The sequence below is a fragment of the Vicugna pacos genome, chromosome 21 (genome assembly GCF_048564905.1).
Source record: "Vicugna pacos chromosome 21, VicPac4, whole genome shotgun sequence".
Lineage (NCBI taxonomy): Eukaryota > Metazoa > Chordata > Mammalia > Artiodactyla > Camelidae > Vicugna > Vicugna pacos.
The window spans coordinates 25107644-25126948 of record NC_133007.1 but is presented as its reverse complement, the minus strand read 5'-3'; the positions used below and the strand labels follow the sequence as shown (position 1 = coordinate 25126948).

Here is a 19305-nt window from a genome sequence, read left to right as displayed (position 1 = left end):
GTCAGGGGGCCCCGCCCCTCGATGACAACGACTGGTTAAGCAGAACCGGTCCACGCTCGGGAGAGGCGGGGTGTGATGAGCGGTGTCTCTAAAGCCCAACGAATCGTTTATCCTATGAGAACGGAGGTGTCTGTGAGCCAATAGGGTGCCGGAATAGAGGCCCCGCCCACAAGCCTGCCGAGCCAATCGGCTGGGAGTAGCGAGTGGGCAGGCAGCCACTGTGCGACCCAGAGGAGCTGCGCAGCATGGCGGGCGGGGCCCGGGAGGTGCTCACTTTGCAGTTGGGACATTTTGCAGGTTTCGTGGGAGCACACTGGTGGAACCAGCAGGTGAGGTCTCTGGGCGGCTGCCCCAGCTAAGCCTTTCGAGATCTCCAGCCTTTCCTTCCGTCCTGTCCGTCGCGCCATCCCTAAGTCCAGTCCTTCCTCTGTTGCCTCCCCAGGATGCTGCGCTATGTAGACCGACTGATGCCAAGGAGCCGCTGGGAGAGCTGTGCCCAGACGTCCTGTACCGGACGGGCCGGACGTTACACGGCCAAGAGACCTACACGCCTAGACTCATCCTTATGGATCTGAAGGGTGAGGCAGTGGCCGGGGTCAGTCAGTTCCCGGCGTTCCCCTTCGCGCGCAGTCTCTAGCATCCGTTCGCTTCAGGGTCCTCCACCCCGACTTATACTAGGCTGAAGGACCAGAGATGAAGAGCCGTAGGGAGAAATAACTACAGTATGCCAACACCCGAGAGATGCGAGAAGGCAAAGGCTTTATTCCGTTCAAGAGCCGTCTCTGGAATGGGCTGCTTGTCCCTGGACACTATGGGACTCCTGTAGGACCGCTGGGTGTGGTCTTTGCCCAGGTCCCACAACTAACAGCTAAGCTGAGAAATGAAGGATGGAATCTAGATTCTCCTAGGCAAGGTTTTTTCCAACTCATGTATATTCAAGAAAGCTTGGAAGAACCAAGTACTGCAGTGATGGTGAAAGCAGGTTGTCTGGTGATCAGAGGAAGATTAGCTGAAGGATGGGAGGGACTGGACTTCACCTAACATTGCCTCTTATTTTTGTGCAGGTAGTCTGAGCTCCCTGAAACAAGAAGGTGGACTCTACAGAGACAAACAGCTAGATGCTGCCATAGCATGGTATTTGTGTATTTGGAGAGGAGTGGGGAATGAGCACAGGAAGCTGGCGAACTCAGGGAAACTGGCACTATGATCAATCTCCAATTTCTTTCAGGCAAGGGAAGCTCACCACACACAAAGAGGACCCCTATCCCAAGAACCCTTATCTCCAGGACCTTCTGAGTGCAGAGGTGAGGGCCTCTGCCCTGAACTTTTTACCCACCCAGTGCTACAACCGGAGTGCCTCCACTGGGGCAGAGGGGGAAAAAAAGAGAATTTTAGTTATCTTAAATGCCTTAGAATGGTATTTTGGGAAAAAGCACTTTTTTCTCCTAGAGGACTGTGACTACATGAACCGAAAGGAGGCTGTAGGGTGTGGCTAGCAAAATCGGGGAGGGTAAGTCAACTTTTGTCTCTAGACTTTGGTGGAACTAACTGCAGATTTTCTCATCCCTCCCAGGGAGTGCTGAGTAGTGATGGTATCTGGAGGGTCAAATCCATCCCTAACGGCAGAGGTGAGACTTCTCTAGATACCGCAGAATGGGGAACCGGGCAGAGCAGGAACATGGAGTAAGGTACATTTCCTCTGCTTTTTTTTTTTTTTTTCCAGGTCCCCCCCCATTCACCACTGCTGCAACTCTAAAACCACTGATCCCCGCAGAGGGCAGCATCAGGGTCTGGTCAGACTTCCTCAGAGTCCATCTCCATCCCCGGAGCATCTGTATGATTCAGAAGTACAACCATGATGGGTATGGGGGACCCCAGAGACTGAGAGGCAAGAAACCGGGTCTCCACCAATGTTGGATGAGACTCTTTTGAGGCCATCTTCCGGGCCTTCCCCCAAAACTAGATGTGTTGAGCAGGTGGAGGGGATAGACGAGGGGGAGCCCTGTAAGTCCTGGATCGGGTTTACGCATGGCAGGGAAGCAGGTCGCCTGGAAGCTTTCGGCCAAGGGGAGAGTATCCTGAAGGAACCTAAGTACCTGGAAGAGCTGGAGGACAGGCTGCACTTCTACGTGGAGGAGTGCGACTACCTGCAGGTAGCTGCGTGGCACGGTGGACACTGGGACAAAACTCTTCTCGTTCTGCTGTCTTTCATCATCACTCACCTCTCTCCAGGGCTTCCAGATACTGTGTGACCTGCATGATGGCTTCTCTGGGGTAGGCGCAAAGGCCGCAGAGTTGCTACAAGACGAGTATTCAGGGAGGGGAATAATAACCTGGGGCCTGCTCCCTGGTCCGTACCGTCTTGGGGTGAGTAGTGCTTGGGGGGAAAAACAGTCACAGGGTAAGGAGAGGAAAAGGATGGAATCATAGTCCGGTGAGAAGGTTGCTGAAAACAAACTATTCTCATTTCTTTCACCAGGAGCCCCAGAAGAACATCTACCGCCTGTTAAACACAGCTTTCGGTCTGGTGCACCTGTCTGCCCACAGCTCTCTAGTCTGCCCCTTATCCTTGGGTGGGAGCCTGGGCCTGCGACAGGAGCCACCCGTCAACTTCCCTCACCTTTGTTATGACGTAAGGCTCCACATTTTGTTCTGACGGCAGTTAGTGACGGGGCACCCCCCACACCCCCTCATGTACAGTCGCCAAATCAGCCTTTTTCTGCTAGTGGATCTTTTTTTTCCCCCAATTTTATTTATTTTTTGAGGGAGAGGCATTAGTTTGTTTATTTTTAATGGAGGTAACTGGGGATTGAACCCAGGACCTCATGCATGTTTCGCATGCCCTCTACCATTGAGCTACACCTCTCCCTGGATCTATTCTTGAAGACTCAGCTTGAACATGGCTCTGATGTGGCCTCCTATATCACACTGTCCTGTGCTTGTCCAGCCTTGGGCCAAACACACCCCTGCTTTGTCCCAAAGCACCTGGACCTCTCTGCCATTACTGTTCTGCCTCCACATGCTCTTTTCTCAACCCAGAAGGCCAACTGCTCTTCTTGGCACCTCTTTACAGGCCGCTCTGCCTTTCCACTGTAGTGCCATCCTGGCTACAGCCCTGGACACAGTCACTGTCCCTTATCGCCTACGTTCCTCACCAGTTTCCATGGTTCATATGGCCAATATGCTGAACTTCTCTGGGAAAAAGGTATGAAGCTTTGTAAGGGGTTGGGTCAGAGATGGGGATTTGGGTCAGAGGTGAGGAAAAGCTCCATAACTTGATTTCTTCCTTACCTTTAGGTGGTAACGGCAGGGGCGACCATCCCCTTCCCCTTAGTTCCAAGCCAAACCCTTCCTGATACCCTGATGCAGCTTGGAGGGGCCACCCCCTGGACTCCACTGTCTGCATGTGGGGACCCTTCAGGAACACGCTGCTTTGCCCAATCAGTGGTGCTGAGGGGTCTAGACAGAGCATGCCACACCAGGTGAGGACCAGGGGTCCGTAGGAGCCCTTGTCAGACTTTTTTGCTTCATATCTTTTTCTAATACATCTCTGGACAGGCTCATGGCACCTCCCGGCTCTTCTTCCCTCTGCCCCACTTAAAAGAAAAAAAAGACGCTGAGCATCTTGATCCAGCTGATGGCCTGAGAACATAATTCTTAGTTTCTTATTCACACTGCCAGAGATTAAAGGTGGTTTTGGCTTTGTTCTGGCAGTCAGCTCACCCCAGGCACACCTCTGCCTTCCCCGCTCCATGCGTGTGTCACCGGGGAAGAAGTCCTGGCCCAGTATTTGCAACAGCAGCAGCCTAGAGTCAGGAGGTCAGTACAATGCTCGCTCCCACCCTCCTCCCGGACCCCGACCTCCCCTGACTTGTGGTCACTCAGCTGTTGCTCTCTTGCCCCCACAGCTCTTCTCATCTGTTGCTGACTCCCTGCAAGGTGGTTCCTCCTTACCCTCAGCTCTTCTCCTCAAGCCTCAGCCAGCAGGGTTTGGTTCTGGATGGTCCCTCAACTGGGGCAGGTATGTACGAGGTGAAGAAAACCAAGATTTCAAGCATGAGAGAGGTTTACTCTATCCCTTCCTGGATACAGGCACTTTCAAGATTCCCAGTTAAACACTCCTTTATTCACTGTATAGCTACTGAGAGAAGTGTTCTTCCTCTGGAGTACTGCATACAGAGGGGAGAGGACACAAAATTTACTGAGTTTCCTACACAATCAAGTCTACCAGAGGCCCAGACTTCCCTGTGTGTAAGACAGAGTTCCAGGGTAGAGTAACAGTCCGGTCACAGGGCTCCTGTTTCTCTCCCTCCGCAGCAGTGGAGAGCATCCCTGTGCTTGGCGCCCTCTGCTCCTCTTCATCCTTGAACCAGACCCTGGGAGATTTGGCCAAAGAGCTTGCCAGACTCGACCTGCGGCGCTGGGCCAGCTTCATGGATGCCGGGGTGGAACGGGATGACCTAGAGGAGACGCTGCAGGAGCTGCGCAGCCTGGCCCAGTGCTATCAGGCTGGCGACAGCCTCATGGACTAAAGCTCCAAGAAGAGGAAAGAGCTAGTTCACAATAAAAACCGCTGGATGCAGGAGCTCAGTGTCTTGGGACTGGCTACACCAACATACACATTTATTACATTTAGAAACACTGTGATCAGATCACAGAACAATAAATATGTACCATCAGACAAAAAGACAAAAACAGAAACAGTAGAAAAGAAGCCGAGCCCCACAATGCTCTTCGTAAAGTAGATTCCTAAGGTCTTCACAAAAGATGTCCCCAGCTTGCCTTGTCCTCGTCCCCGGCCCCTGCTCCTCCAGCTCCGTGTACTGAGCTCAAGAGTTGTACAAGCGAAGTACAACCGCCCTCTCCCCCATCAGGGCGCCTGCTGGTTTTGCCTCCGTGCAGATGACATCCTCACACTCTGGAGTCTCACTCATCCAGCTCTTCCTCAGACAGAAGGTCCCCGTGGTCAGACAGCTGGTCTGTGTTGCTGGTACTGGTCGCGTCGTCCTCATCCTCGGAGCTGGCCTCGCAGGCTGTGTGGAAGAGCTGCATGAGTTCTCGGAAACGGTGGGAAACCTAGGAGGAGAGGGGAAGAGTTGCATCACCTTTCTTAAGTTAGTCTCATTTTAACATTTATTAAGCACTACACACCAATTTAAATAGTCTTGTTTGTTCCACACAGTAAGGCTGTGAGGGCTGTGTCCTCCTTTACAGATTAGGAAACAAGTCAAGAGGCTAAACAAACATTTTGCCCAAAGTCACATTCTTTCTAAAAACAAAACTAGAATGGAATCTCGGGCTTCTACCCCAAAATGCCAGCCCTGCCTCTCCTCCTAGAGCCACTATAAGTCAGGGCCTCCTTGGGAGAGGCCTTTACCACCACCAGTCACCTCTCAGTTAGCCATCCTGTCCTCTTCTTGCCAGGCCCTCTCCTTGGTTCCTCTGGGGCTTGATGCTCTAACAGGCCTCCCTGCCACTTACCTCAGCAGGGGTCTTATTTCCCAGCTGCTGGGAGATGATGCTAAAAGTCTGTGGCTGTGCTCCTTGCTCCTGGCACATGGTCAGAATCACCCGGTCAGCTTCCCTGTAATCCACATATGGTGATTAATCTACATTAGTAACATGGGTGTCTTACAGACATTTGCCAAACACACATCATCCATCCCACCTACCTGGTCCATAAGACCACCTTCTCCCCCGTGGAGCTGACCTTGCTGTTGTTGGCACACACTGTAGCTTCTGTGGCCTTTGGCTGCTGCTCCCCCACTGGACCCTTGCCCTGTATCCCACTGGGTTTAGCCAAACCTCCTCTAGAGGCTTTGGGAGAAGTCTCTGAGGTTTCAATTCCTGATGAAGAAGGTTCATGGACAGGGGACACCCTGTCTGCTGTCTTCACCCCAGCTCTGCTTGAAGGCAGCCAGCTCTCCTGAGTATCTGGTTTCCCAGACACCTGTCTTCTCCCTAAGTCTTTGGTCCTTGAGGAAACAGGACTTGGGAAGGAAGCAGGGGGCTCAACAGTTTCAGGCACCTTCTCAGCTTCGGAAGCATCCCAGCCCAGCATGGGAACCTCTGATTCACCCCCTGCCTGATGGCCCTCAACCTCATTCTGAAGTCTGGGAGATGCCCTGGGGCAGGGGAGAACCTCAGGCCCAGCCTGGTTATTCCTAACAGTGCCCAGCACAGTTCCGGCATTGGAGGGAAGCTGAGGAGTTTCTGGGGAGCAGGGTGGTGGGCCATCCACGGGAAGCCGGTCTGTGAGAGTCACTTCTTGAGGGGACAGCAAAGTGCTCCCCGCTGCCAAGCCTGTTCAGGAGGAAAATAAGGATCTAAGGGGATGGACAGGGTAATGATGGACCTAAGGACTACGAACTACCACAGGGTCACTCTGGCAGCTACTGCGATGAAGTTCTAATCTAAAAGCGTGTGGTGAGGGTCAGGGCTGAAATTACTTATACAAAGACAGAAAGCCCGACTGCCAATGCTGAGAATGGCTGGGTCTTTAGAATGCAGATCACAGAGGATCTGGAGACAAGGGAAAGGGGCTCAGGAATGGGCACACGAGAAGAAAATGCTGAATCATGTTGATTCTGCAGCACTCTTAATTCTGCAAGAGGGCTGAGGCCACAGGAGAGAAAATTAAGGGTGGACAGGAGAAGGGTTTCCTATTGGTTTACTAGTAAAAGAGGTGGTAGTCCATCACGGAAAAGACCATCATTTATCCAGGTTCATAGACGTTCTTGCTTGAAGCCCAGGAGAACGAGACAGGAAAAAAAGGGAGAAAGGCTGGGTTGGCAGTCGGATCACTCACCTGGAATAGGTGTCTCTCCCTTTCTGGTGCTCCTGCCAGTCCTGCTCTGGGTGGCCTCAGTGCTTTCTCGCTCCTCTGGGGCTTCTTCCTCCATCACGTCCTTGCCCTGCCCGGCTTCCTTAGCACCGGGCATAGGACTGGCCTCTCGGTGGGGGCTGCCGCCCACCAACTCATGCGGCTCCTTGCTCTTGTAGGATTTGCTGTCGCAGACCTGCAGGGATGGCCTTCTGGGTCAAGGGTCTCCTGACCTCTTTTGTCTTAGGGGCCAACCAAAGGAAGAAGCCCTGCCATGATGCTTAGCAAGTCAACCACATGCACACCTGCTCCAATGATTTCAAATGGCCCAAAACAGAGTATTGAATTCTACCACTCCTTCTCCAACCGAGGATTTTTGCTGCCAACCATCCCTACTCTAAAGAACCAGCATTCCCTCTGGGCTCTATTTTCCTCACACAGGCTTGCTTCATTGAAAAAAAAATTTTTTTGAGGGAAATGCATGAACTGGTTGATTTTTCTCCAGTTCCAAAAGCTTTACTACAGGATCCTCTCTAAAAAGCAAAATCCATTATATATTTTTAAAAGATTCTATTTTCCATACACACACTAATGTACACATGTACTGCATATTATTTATCCATGTGTAATCTTTTTAGGAATTCTGTAAGATACACATCTGTGGGAGCAAAAAAATACCCCAAACAGAAGGCAACCTGGGGGTTGCCCCAGGCAGTTCTGATACCCTGGGTACCAGGCCCCTCCTCACCTTGCTGCTGCAGTGGCTACAATTTCTCCTTTTGCTCTTCTTCAGTTTGGAATCACCTCCTTCATGGCAGGCACAGGCACAGTCCTTGGCCCCATCTGGCCACTCAGCCTCCTAGGAGATACCTGGGCTTGGTTAGCTGCCAAGCATTTTTGGTACCAAGAGAGGAAGCTAAGTTGTGAGCCATCTGAACAAGCCCACCCCCTGGCCCCCTCCCTGCTTCCTTTCTCTTTTATTATACACCATCTCTTCACATTGCCTGGGGAAATCAACGCCCAAACTCAATTAAAGCCTATTATGAATCCCTGAAACAATCCTTAAACGACCCAAAGACTGATATATCCCAGTTGCCCAGATGTTTCAAGAAATACGAAGTGAAATACAATCTGAGGCAAAGTCACTGGAGAGCTCCATCACGAAATATGATCTACTCACTCGTCTGTCTTTGTTTCTGTCTCCCTGTGCCTTGAGCTCTCCCCTCTCTTCCAATCCCCTTGAGAGAGGGCTTTGTACATATGGAAGGCTCACTCAATGATACTCTCTGTTCAATAAACCCAAGACATAAGTACCATTACTATCCCCAATGACGATGAAGAAACTGAAACAAAGAGAGATTAAGTAAGTTGCCCAAGGTCATTCAGCTACTAAGCAGCAGTTTTTCCCCAAGAGTAACAAGACATGTAGTGAAAGGCCATGAATTAAAAAGACTACTTCCTGAAGAACAACAGAGAGCAGTGAGCGTGAGCAGACTCGGGCCAGACCACCTGGGCGCATAAACTTGCACTGCCACTTATTAAACGTGAGACCCTGGCAATGGCCCCTCTCTGCATTTCAGCTTCCTCTTCTGTAAAATGCAAACAAGAGCAATTTTTTTCACAGGGTCCTGTGAGAATTAAATGAGTGAATAATTCATGAAAAATAACTCCAAGAGATACATGACACTCCGTAACAAGCTAGGTATTAGCTGTTGTCATAATCAAAATGAGGAATCCTGGTTCCATTTTTCACACGAACAGAAAGAAGAAGACCCAAAGATAAGAGAAACAGCTCTGAGCCAGAGAGAAACAGATGCTTCTAATGAGGCAATCAGGGGTGGGGCCCCTTCAGCACCTGCACTGACCTTCCCAGGGGCTCTGCGTGTCCACAGCTGCCCGACCATTGGTTCCTGCTCCACGACTGCCTCGGATCCCACACTAAGTCAGAGACCCACTTAGACAGAAAACTCAAGTCTGATTCATGAAAAATGAATAATCCCCAACAACCTGGTATACCTTATCGTGATTTTGGACCCCAATTTCTTTTCTTCTTTTGTTCTTGGAGGCTGTGGGTATCTTGGGAGGTTCCTCTTCCTCTTCCACATCAGGCAGGGCCACTTCTTCAAAGCCATCAAACTGGGGAGGAGTGGGTGCCACTCAACACAGACCCTGGGCAGGTATCCCTCCTACACACGACCTTCCCCTTCACAACCCTACTGCAGCCTCACGGTCTATACCTCATACTCCTTCTCTTCAGTCCAATTGATCTCTTCAAAGTCACCCATCCGGCTAGCTGCTGGGCGCAGATGGTCAAAGAAGATGGAGAACTCATCCTGTAGGTGGTCATGGCCCTTGAGGAGCTGCCACATCTGTGTCTTGAGCTGGGGAGGGTTGTAGAGGGAGAGATGAAGTCCCCAGAGCCTCTCTGGGCCACCATTCCAAATCAATCCCACACACTTCCGAGTTCTACTTTCCCTGTCAACTGGGAGACACAGAGAAACCTCTCTTTGATAACTCAGAATTCTTAAACTTCCTCTCCATCCATGCTTCCCTGCACAAGAGGAGTACAATGCACCTCGTTTTAGTGAGCTTTGCTTTAATGCACTTCAGACACTGCGTTTTTTACAAACTGAAGGTTCGCGGCCAACCTGAGTCAAGTGAGTCTACCAGCACCATTATTCCAACAGCATTTGCTCACTTCGTGTCTCTGTGTCACATTTTGGTAATGCTCACAACATTTCATACTTGTTCATTATTTTTATATATATTATGGCTCTATGATCAGTGATCTTTGATGTTACTATTGTAATTGTTTTGGGACACCTCGAACCGCACCCATAGAGACAGCAATCTTAATCGATAAATGCTGTGTGTTCTGACCACTCCACTGACCAGCTATTCCCCCTCTGTCTCCCTCTCCCTCTCCGCAGGCCTTCCTACCCCCTGAGACACAACAATATGGAAATTAAGCCATTTAATAACCCTACAGTGGCCTCTAAGCATTCAAGTGAAAGGAGGAGTCACACATCTCTCACTTTAAATCAACAGCCAGAAATGATTACGCTCAGTGAGGAAGGCGTGTCTAAAGCTGAGGCAGGCCAAAAGCTCGGCCTCTTGTGCCAGTCAGCCAGCTTGTGGATGCAAAGGAAAAGTTCTTGAAGGAAATTAAAAGTGCTACTCCAGTGAACACACAAATGATGAAAAGCGAAACTGCCTTACTGCTGATATGCAGAAAGTTTTAGTGGTCTAAGATCAAACCGGAAGACCGAACCAGCCACAACATTCCCTTAAGCCAAAGCCTACCGCGGCCCTAACTCTCTTCAGTTCTATGAAGGCTGAGAGACAAGGGGAAAATGTAGAAAAAAATTTTGTAGTTCGGAGAGGTGGTTCATGAGGTTTACGGAAGGAAACCGTCTCCAAAAATGCAAGATGAAGAAGCAAGTGCTGATACAGAAGCTACAGTAGGTTATCCAGAAGGTCTAAGATGATAATGACGGTGGTTACACCCAACAAAAGATTTTTAGCATAGAAAAGACAGCCTTGTACTGGAAGAAGATGACATCTAGGACTTCCATAGCTAGAGAGAAGTCACTGCTTGGTTTCAAAACTTCAAAGGACAGATATCTATATCTCTATCTATATACACATACACACACATGCATACACATATGTATGTGCATGTATAACTGAATCACTTTGTTGTACACACGAAACGAACACTATAAATCAACTACACTTCAATGAAAAAAATTATTTTTATCCAAAACAATAAGAATCTGAAAAGAAAAAAATATATGTATGTATTTGTATAACCGAATCACTTGCTGTATACCTGAAACACACTGTAAAGCAGCTACGCTTCAATAAAAAAAAAAAAAACTTTCAAGGACAGCCTCACTCTTTTGTAGCAGCCAGTGACTTTAAGTTGAAGCCAGTGCTCCTCTACCATTCTGAAAACCCTAGGGCCTTTCCATATTATGCTAAATCTACTTTGCTTCTGCTCTTTTAAAGGAACAACAAAGCCTGGATGACAGCACATCTGTTGACAACATGGTTTACTGAATATTTAAGCCCACTATTGAGACCTACTGCTCAGAGAAAAGATTCCTTTCAAAATACTACCGCTCATTAACAATGCACCTGGTCACCCAAGAGCTCTGATGGAGACATACAGCGAGATTAATGCTGTTTTCATGCCTGCTAACACAACATCCATTCTGCAGCCCATGGATCAAAAAGTAATTCTGACTTTCAAGTCTTATTATATAAGAAACACATTTCAAGTAAATCAAAACTACGATGGGGTATCACCTCACACCAGTCAGAATGGCCATCATTAAAACGTTTACAAATAACAAATGCTGGAGAGGGTGTGGGGAAAAATGAACCCTCCTACACTGTTGGTGGGAATGTAAATTTGTGCAGCCACTATGAAGAAGAGTATGGAGGTTCTTAAAAAAACTAGAAATAGAAAAGGGGGGAAGGGACAGATTAGGAGTTTGGGATAGATAAACAACAAGGGCCTACTTTATAGCACAGGAAACTAAATTCAATTTATTGTAATGAGCTGTAATACAAAAGAATCTGAAAAAATATATGTATGTATATATATGTATATGTATAAATGAATCGCTTTATATACCTGAAACGAACATTGTACACCTGAAACGAACATTGTAAATCAACTATACTTCAACAAAAAATAAGAATTAAAGACAAAAACCTCCCCAAAACCTGAGTTACCATATGATCCAGCAATTCCACTTCTCAGCATATATCCAGCAAAAATCTAAGTCAAAAAGAAACACGCACTCCAATGTTCATAGAAGCACTATTTACAATGGCCAAGACAAGGAAGCAACCTAAATGCCCATCAAAAGATGACTGGATAAAGATGTGGTACATACATACAATGGAACATTACTCAGCCTCTAAAAAGAATTAAATAATGCCATTTGCAGCAAGATGAATGGACCTAGAGATTATCATACAAAGTGAAGTAAGTCAGACAGAGAAAGACAAGTGTCACATGGTATTGCTTATATATGGACTCTAAGAAACAAATGATGACACAAATGAATTTATTTACAAACCAGAAATAGACTCACAGACATAAGAAACAAACTACAGGTTACCAAAGGGGAAAAGGGTTGGGAGGGAAGGATAAATTAAAAATTTGGTATTAATATATACACACTATTATATACAAAATAGATAAACAACAAAGATCTGTTGTATAGCACAGGGATCTATATTCAATATGTTGTAATAACCTATAATGGAAAAGAATCTGAAAAAAAAAATATGTATAACTGAATTACTTTGCTGTACAACTGAAACTAACACTGTAAATCAACTATACTTCAATAAAGTTTTTAAAAATTAAAAAGATACATTTAATAACACTATATTGTGATTCCTCTGATGGATCTGGGCAAAAGAAATTGAAAACATGGAAAAGATTCTACATGCCATTAAGAACATTTGTGGTTCATGAGAAGAGGTCAAAATATCACCATTAACAGGAGTTTGGAAGGAGGTGTTTGCATTCCTCATGGAGGACTTTGAAGGCCTCAAGACTTCAGTGGAGGAAGTAGTTGCACATGTGATAGAAAACGGCAAAAGAACTAGAATTAGAAGTGGAGCCAAAAGACGGGATTGAATTGTCGCAATCTCATGACAAAACTTCAACAAATAAGGAGTTACTTCCTACAGAAGAATAAAGAAAGTGGTTTCTTAAGATGGAATCTACTTCTGGTAAAGATATGTAAAGACTGTTGAAATGACAACAAAGGATTTAGAATATTACCTAAACTTAGTTGATAAAGCAGGATTTGAGAGGATAGATTCCAATTTTGAAAGAAGTTCTACTGTGAGTAAAATTTTATCAAACAGCATTGCATGCTACAGAGAAATCATTCATGAAAGGAAGAGTCAATCATTGCGGCAAACCTCACTGTTGCCTTATTTAAGAAACAGCCACAGTCACAGCCACAACCACCCCAACCTTTAGCAACCACCACCCTGATCGGCTGGCACCATCAATACTGAGGCAAGACACCTGAGCAACAAAAAAATTACAACTCACTGAAAGCTCAAATGATGGTTGGCATTTTTTTTAAACTGAAGTGTACTTGATTTACAGATGGCTAGCATTAATTAAGGTATGTAAACTATATTTTAAGTGTAATGCTGTTGCACATTTAACAGGCTACAGTATAGTGTAAATATACTTTTTACATGCACTGAAAAACAACAACAAAATTTGTGTGACTCGCTTTATTGCCATATTCACTGTATTGTGGTGGTCTGGAACCAAACATGCAGTATCTCTGAGGTCTGCCTGTATTATTAACAGGTTTGATTCCTAATGACACCATTCTCTATCCCTGCCATACTGATCTCCAGCCCAGGCACTAAGTCAAGCAGAGCCAGGAGGCAAGCCCCACCTGGGCACCATCTCCTTCTTCCTTGGACTTCCCTTCCAGGGCACGGAGGGCATTCCTGAGCCTATGAAGAGCAGTCAGGCTCTGGCTTCAGATGGCAACCACCACCCGTCCCAGTGCTTCATGCTTTAGGTAAGTCTAAAACTTCCTTGCCTTCTTCATCCCTTCCAGGAAGCCCATTGCTCAGAAGCAAGAGGATATGGGATAGGTTAGGGAGGGGAGAAGGGGAAGGCCGAAAGCCCAGACAATGGAAAGGCAGCAAAACAGGAAAGAATACCTCAGTGATCTCCTGGGGCAGGCAGTCTGCACAGCTCTGGAGGACCTTGATAATCTTCTGGTGGTGTGAGGGGTTCTCTGCAAAGCAAATTTCCAGCTGCCGGAGAAACTTGCGACTCTTCTCAAAAGCCTGCTGCTCCTCAAACTACCAGAGTGGAAAAAGGGCAAAGGAGTCACCTATACAGCTTGAGCAGGACTTGATGGTTCTAAGCATAAGAATCAAGAAAAATGTGCTAGGGGCATGGGAGCTAACAAAGCTCTGGTTTACAATTGTGAGATCTTTTTTAGGACCACAGCATCTGTCCCCCTTGGGTCACTGGCGTCTACCAACCCAAGACAACTAAAGTATAAACGAAAGATTCAAGGGTTATACATCTCAAGTTGTTTACTGTTTCATGGATTGTGAGATGAGACACATTTCACGGTTTACAAAGAATTTTCACATACCCTCATTTGATCCTCATAATAACGCAGGAAGAGAAGACTGGCACGATGTGCATATCTCTCATTATCATGTAACTGCTTTAAGACTATCAGAATAATCTCATCATATCCTTTATTCCTGTGTTTATCAACAAACCCAGAACTCCTGGGATATCCCTCACATTGAGACACTGATTCTTCAGCATTTCATTATTCATTTATTTTTAATTTATTGTTTTATTTTATTTTGATGGGGAGAGGTAATTAGGTTTATTTATTTATTCTTGGAGGAGGTACTGGGGACTGAACGCAGGACCTCATGGATGCTAAGCATGTGCTCTACCGCTTGAGCTAGACCCTCTCCCCTTATTCTCCAACATTTCAAACATCACCTTACCACAGTGGCCTGCCCAGACCACCATGCATAAAACTGCAACATTATCATTATAAAGCACTATATACTACATATTTTCCTGTATACATATAGTTTATAATTTTTATAATATATATAATTATAATATATATATCTTGCTGTTTACTTAACCTGACTTTCCCCAAGAGAATGTAAGCTCCATGAGGGTAAGGATTTTTGTCTTTTATAATTACTATATTTCTAGTACCTAGAACTTTGTCTGACACATAGCAGGCACTCAATAAATATTTGCTGAATGAACACCCATTTCACAACAGTGAGAAGCAAAGGGCATATGATTTCCCTAAGGTCTCCACTGGCAACAAAGGTAAAACCCCTCATGCTACGCATAAAGCAAATGAGAGACAGGAGTTGGGAAGCTTATCCCTTGAAAAGAAGGCTCTTATGACCTTACTGTAGGGGAAGGCGGTCTGACTGAAAGCAGCGGGAGACTGGAGCAGTGCTGACCAGCGCTATTCAATCCCAGTCTTGCTCTGACCCAGGAATCCCAGTGTGCTGTCTTTGCCCATCTACTTACTAATCCACAGGCCAGAGCTTGCTCGGGCAACAGGAAAGCAGCAAAGTCCTTCAACAGCTGAGGCCAGTCTTGGAGCAGAATTTGCAGGCTCTTGTAGAGATCCACGGCTGTCTGCCTCTGAGTACTAGACTCAAATTCATAGATGACCTGAAGGAAGTCCTCGTACTTGCCAGGGCTATGCTGCAGGGCTTCTCGTACCTATACAGAAGGACTTTCAATCATCAACACCCTTCCTTTGGGCCCCAACAAGAAACAGTGGTACAGAGGGAGAATGAGGAGTTACTGTTAGAAAGCTCTCAAAGTATCCTTCAGAGGCTTCTCCTCTGACAGGTCCTAAGATCTGGCTGTTAGTGGGAGACACAGAGCCATGAGCAAGGCACAGCTCCTTTTCTGGAAGTGGGCAACTGAAAAGCCTTCATTTTCCAGGGACCACAGTCCCACCCACTAAACCAGGTAAGCTTTTCTCAAGCTCACAACCCTAAACTCTCCCTCCAGATTTCAGCTCTGTACTGAAACAGATAAGAAGTGCTTGGTATATATATTTCGGCACAGTATCATCTGAGGGTAAATAATATATAAATTACCAATGTTAGTAAAATATTAGGAGACAAAAACAAAAAAACGATGACTATCACTGCTAGTACACCACTTTCCTAGGGGGGAAATAAAAGAACCAGCTGGTTACCAAAAGGATGAGATAAGGATAACTACCAGGAACCGGTTGGTTCATGTCTCTGAAGATCACTGAGGTCCACTGTCTGGCCAGGGCACCAAAAGTCTTTCTTCTGAAGCCAAGGGATCAGTAAAGATCCTCATTAGCCTATCCAGTCAAGTCATAACCTCTCACTGATGATGGGAATCATCTTCCCCAATTTCTGGGCAATAGAGGGGTGATGCTAAGGTAGTAACAAATCTGCTTATGATTGAACCCTGCATCGTTGTGGCTCTCTCAGACAGTTCTTTTGGTAATTCCAGGAAAGCAAAGGCAGAGGCATAGAAGGTTGTTGTGCAGCCTGAAGAGCAGACTTCACTTTTAAAACACCTGTCTGGAAGGAGAAGCAGTCTTATTCAGAGGGACTGGCAGGGACAGGAAGCAGCATTTGCCTACCCTGGTCAGATAAGCCTGAGCAAAGGCCAAATCCTTCTGCTCCCTGAGTGGGTCCCGCTCGAGGATGTCCTCATCATACAGCAACAGCAGCTTGGAGGTGTCCTTGCTGGCCCTGGCCCGGCTCCCCCGCTTGTTGCGAGCCCGATGATTGCTCCGGCCCTTTCCAGCAGCTTTGACGCTCTCTCCTTAGAGTACATGCGAAAAAGACTGTTTCTCTGTCCCTGCAACCCCTACTCTTCCCACTCCACCAGTGCACACCCTCCCATCAAAATTCTTCTCAATGTTATAGGGCAATTCAGGAGAAAGGCTGTTGGAAAAATGGTATGAGAGGCACATCTGTCTTGGTGAGGAACAAGCAGTGTTTTCCAAAATAAACATAGCTCTTGGCCTCACATGTGACAGATGAATTAAGAACCAGTATAAAAACTTGTGTGAACCAAATACAAATACAAAGCAGCTGATGAGAGTCAAATTGAAAATTTCTGAGCACTGCTCCGCTACAATGGCACCAGGTTAAACACCTGTTCTGAAGAAGAGAGGCTGGCAGGAGGAGCCAGAGGATCTCCTCTGGAAACTGGCCACCTGGTTTACAAGCTAGCCACTCTGCACATGTCCCTGAGAAAATGGGGTCACTTGAGACCTGCCGAATACAGGCTTGCCCAACTCACCTGGTGGGGTCCTGCTGGTCTCCACCTCTGGAGCAGTCTTGGGGGAGGCAAAGGTGGTAGGAGGCTTCTCGGCAGGGTCTTCAATCGCTTCGTCTGTCATTTCATCCTCTTTCTGCAGGCTTTCCATTCCTTCTGCTTCTTCTTCCTCTTCTTCCTCAGGCTCAGAGTTCTCTTCCTGGGAGTTCTCTTCCTCAGACTCACCCTCCTGGCTCATGCGCCTTTCAGATGCGAGCCAAGTAAGTTTCTCCATTGTTTCCTGCAAACCACCCCCCAAAGAGTGATCATGAGGCCTGTAATGCCTCACCTAGCACTGACTGCAAAGAGCTTTTGAGGAGGAACTGAGGTTAATCATTTGGAGCAAAGGACAGGAGGGAGCAGATGTGTTTTGAAAAGTCCATCTCTACCCTGAAGATAATCTTCCTTTGCCAGGGTCCATACTTATGATCTATTTTTTTGATCATTTAAATTGTGCTCAGGTAATTCAATTCAAAGTTCAGATGAGTTTAAGTCAAGTATAATAAGTAAAATTTCACCCTATGCCTCTCCTCTCACTTCAATCCCCAAATTCTGTCTCCTAATGCATTCAAAAGTCAAATTAAAATGATTTTAGGACTATGTCGAGTCTCTAGACCAACAAGAGAACAGGTGAACTATCAGTAAATTAAATCTATTACTGAGTCCACAAAATACGTGAGAAGATTCCACAGCTCTCACCTGGAGTTCTGGGACAGACAGCACAGATTCCTCAGAAGCTGATGACATCTCATCTTCCTCATCTTGCGTGAGGTCGTCAAAGTCCTCTTCTTCCTCTTCCTCTGGCCCATCCTTCTCTCCCCCAGTTTCTGGCCCAGCCGGGGTCCCCACTGACTGACCATCAGCGCTAGACAAGTCTTCAGGCTTCCCTAGGGGGCTGCTAAGCACCATGTCAGGGTCAGCACAGGATGAAGCATTCTTTGGGGACCCTTTGCTCATTTCTCCCGAGTTTCCTCCATCAGCAGGCTCTTGAGAAGCTGAAGGGGCTTTAGCTGGTTGACTCCTCTCCTCCTCCTGCTGCAGGGCCGTCTGTTTCTTCATCTCTCTAGCACCACCTGACTCCTCATGTGGAAAGCCAGTGCCCAATTCCACACAGTGTTCCTCTTTGATTTCCTGTTCAGGGGATCCACCAGAGATTTCCTCCCAAGAGTCTTTAGGTTCCATCTTGACAATTACCTCTAAATCCCCAGGGGAAGAGTTTAGAGATTCTTGGATGCCCTGAGGCAGTGGTTCCATAGCCTGCCTCCCCTCCTCTGTTTTCACAATAGTCCAGCCATAGGCACTGCTGTCCGACAATTCTTCCCGGCACGCTCTGTCGGCCGCTGGAGGCCCTGGGCTGGGCTCCTCTTTGGGGAAGACAGCAGCACAGAGGGGAGAGAGTTCCTGAGGTTCTAATTTGGGTTCTAGGCCTTGAAAGGCATTTTTCCCCTCAGCCAAAGGACAACTGATGTCCACATTCACTTGGGCTTTCTCTTCAGGGGTGGATGGTACAGGAAGATTCACAGAGTTGCCAGAAACAATTAAGGGTGGGATAGAGGAGGCCACAAGGGGCTGGTTCAACGGACAGGGGAAGGAAGTGGGGTTAACTAAGAGGGTGGTGATGGGGATGGTCTGAGGACTCTGGGCCACAGCAGCATTCACAGGCTGGATCATGTTGCAGCCACTGCCAAGGCTCACAACCTTCACAGTGGTGGCAGGGACAGTGAAGATGACAGGTGCAGAGTGGAGGAGGGGGGCAGTCTTCAGACACAGAGAGGTCTTGGCCACCTTTCTCTTTGAGCCCCTCCGTTTCACACAGGGCTTTCGAAACTTAGAAGGACCAAGAGAGGGCAGCATTACCTTGGGCACAGGGGCAGAGGGGACCAGGGTCTGGGGCTCAGGCACAGGGAAGCTGGTCTTGGTGTCAGGGGGTGTAGCAGGCAGTGCTGCTGGAGACTCAAAACTATCGCCCCCAGCGACCCCCGGCGGAGGGCCACCTGGCACTTTCTGTAAGACAGTGGCTGGCTGGATCATGCGAGGAATCCCGACCACCGTTTTGCTCGGAGGGGCTTCTGACTGAGATGACCTAGCCAGTGTCTTCCCAGAGCCAGAGCTAGGTTGGAGAGAGGGGCTGGGTCTGATAAGGAGGGGCTTCAGGGCTGATGACCGCTTCTGTCTCCAGGCTTTCCTGGAAAAACGATTGGCAACTGGCTTCAGTTTCAGGACTACACCCTTAGGCAGCAGCAGTGGGTACCGAGTTTCACTCCCCAGTTCTGAGCCGCCTTTTCCGAGGCCTGGGTCTGAGCTGATCTCCGTGGTTCCGGTCACATTTCCTACCTCTCTGGCACCATCAGCTATGAGCCGCAGCTCCTCTTGGATGGATGGCAGACTGGCCTATTGGGAACAAGAACACTCTGATGCAGCACGTGCCAGAACTTGGTAAAAAATCATAGGGCTTTCGAGATGCAAAGGACCTTTTCAGGACAATCTCTAGACATCATTTCAAGAAGGATTCTTCTGCACAAGATCAAATGTCTACAAAGACTGCATTCCAACTGTATACTCTAGAAGCTCTTCCCTGAATCTCCTTTAGGAAACT

The 19305-nt window shown here is 47.4% G+C and overlaps 2 protein-coding genes across 13 annotated transcripts in view; one reads left to right on the top strand and one right to left on the bottom strand.

Annotated features, from left to right (window-relative positions):
* Positions 1-171: 171 nt before the first annotated feature.
* On the top strand, positions 172-4585 carry MSTO1 (misato mitochondrial distribution and morphology regulator 1). Of its 2 annotated transcripts, none has more exons than XM_072946403.1 (14): positions 172-329; positions 443-578; positions 1065-1134; positions 1229-1304; positions 1574-1628; positions 1724-1862; positions 2036-2153; positions 2233-2367; positions 2480-2632; positions 3074-3205; positions 3298-3482; positions 3715-3819; positions 3909-4021; positions 4321-4585. In XM_072946403.1, the coding sequence occupies exons 1-14, from the start codon at positions 246-248 to the stop codon at positions 4530-4532; spliced, it is 1713 nt and encodes a 570-aa protein (XP_072802504.1). In that variant the 5' UTR covers positions 172-245; the 3' UTR covers positions 4533-4585. The 2 variants fall into 2 exon arrangements, with proteins under 2 accessions (XP_072802504.1, XP_072802503.1); XM_072946402.1 differs by having other exon boundaries at positions 4318-4585.
* A 2-nt stretch (positions 4586-4587) lies between these two features.
* The window catches only part of GON4L (gon-4 like), a 64504-nt gene continuing 49786 nt past the window's right edge, over positions 4588-19305 (bottom strand). For 6 of the 11 annotated variants that reach the window (XM_072946394.1, XM_072946392.1, XM_072946391.1 and 3 more), the window contains 12 exons: positions 17409-19100; positions 16695-16950; positions 16027-16211; positions 14919-15116; positions 13547-13690; positions 9061-9204; positions 8840-8959; positions 7572-7682; positions 6809-7019; positions 5673-6303; positions 5482-5584; positions 4588-5076 (listed from right to left, as the gene is read on the bottom strand). In XM_072946394.1, the coding sequence (XP_072802495.1) occupies positions 4927-5076; positions 5482-5584; positions 5673-6303; positions 6809-7019; positions 7572-7682; positions 8840-8959; positions 9061-9204; positions 13547-13690; positions 14919-15116; positions 16027-16211; positions 16695-16950; positions 17409-19100 (3945 nt within the window). In that variant the 3' untranslated portion in view covers positions 4588-4926. Of the gene's footprint in view, positions 5077-5481; positions 5585-5672; positions 6304-6808; positions 7020-7571; positions 7694-8003; positions 8110-8839; positions 8960-9060; positions 9205-13546; positions 13691-14918; positions 15117-16026; positions 16212-16694; positions 16951-17408; positions 19101-19305 lie in introns of those variants that run through there. The other 5 variants (XR_012062798.1, XR_012062799.1, XM_072946398.1 and 2 more) reach the window with 5 other exon arrangements.

Coding starts and splice junctions, on each gene's coding strand:
- MSTO1 (XM_072946402.1), top strand. CDS start 246: ATGGCGGGCGGGGCCCGGGAGGTGCTCACTTTGCAGTTGGGACATTTT. Junction 1,629..1,723: donor ATCCATCCCTAACGGCAGAG/GTGAGACTTCTC, acceptor TTTTTTTTCCAG/GTCCCCCCCCATTCACCACT. Junction 3,483..3,714: donor GACAGAGCATGCCACACCAG/GTGAGGACCAGG, acceptor TTGTTCTGGCAG/TCAGCTCACCCCAGGCACAC.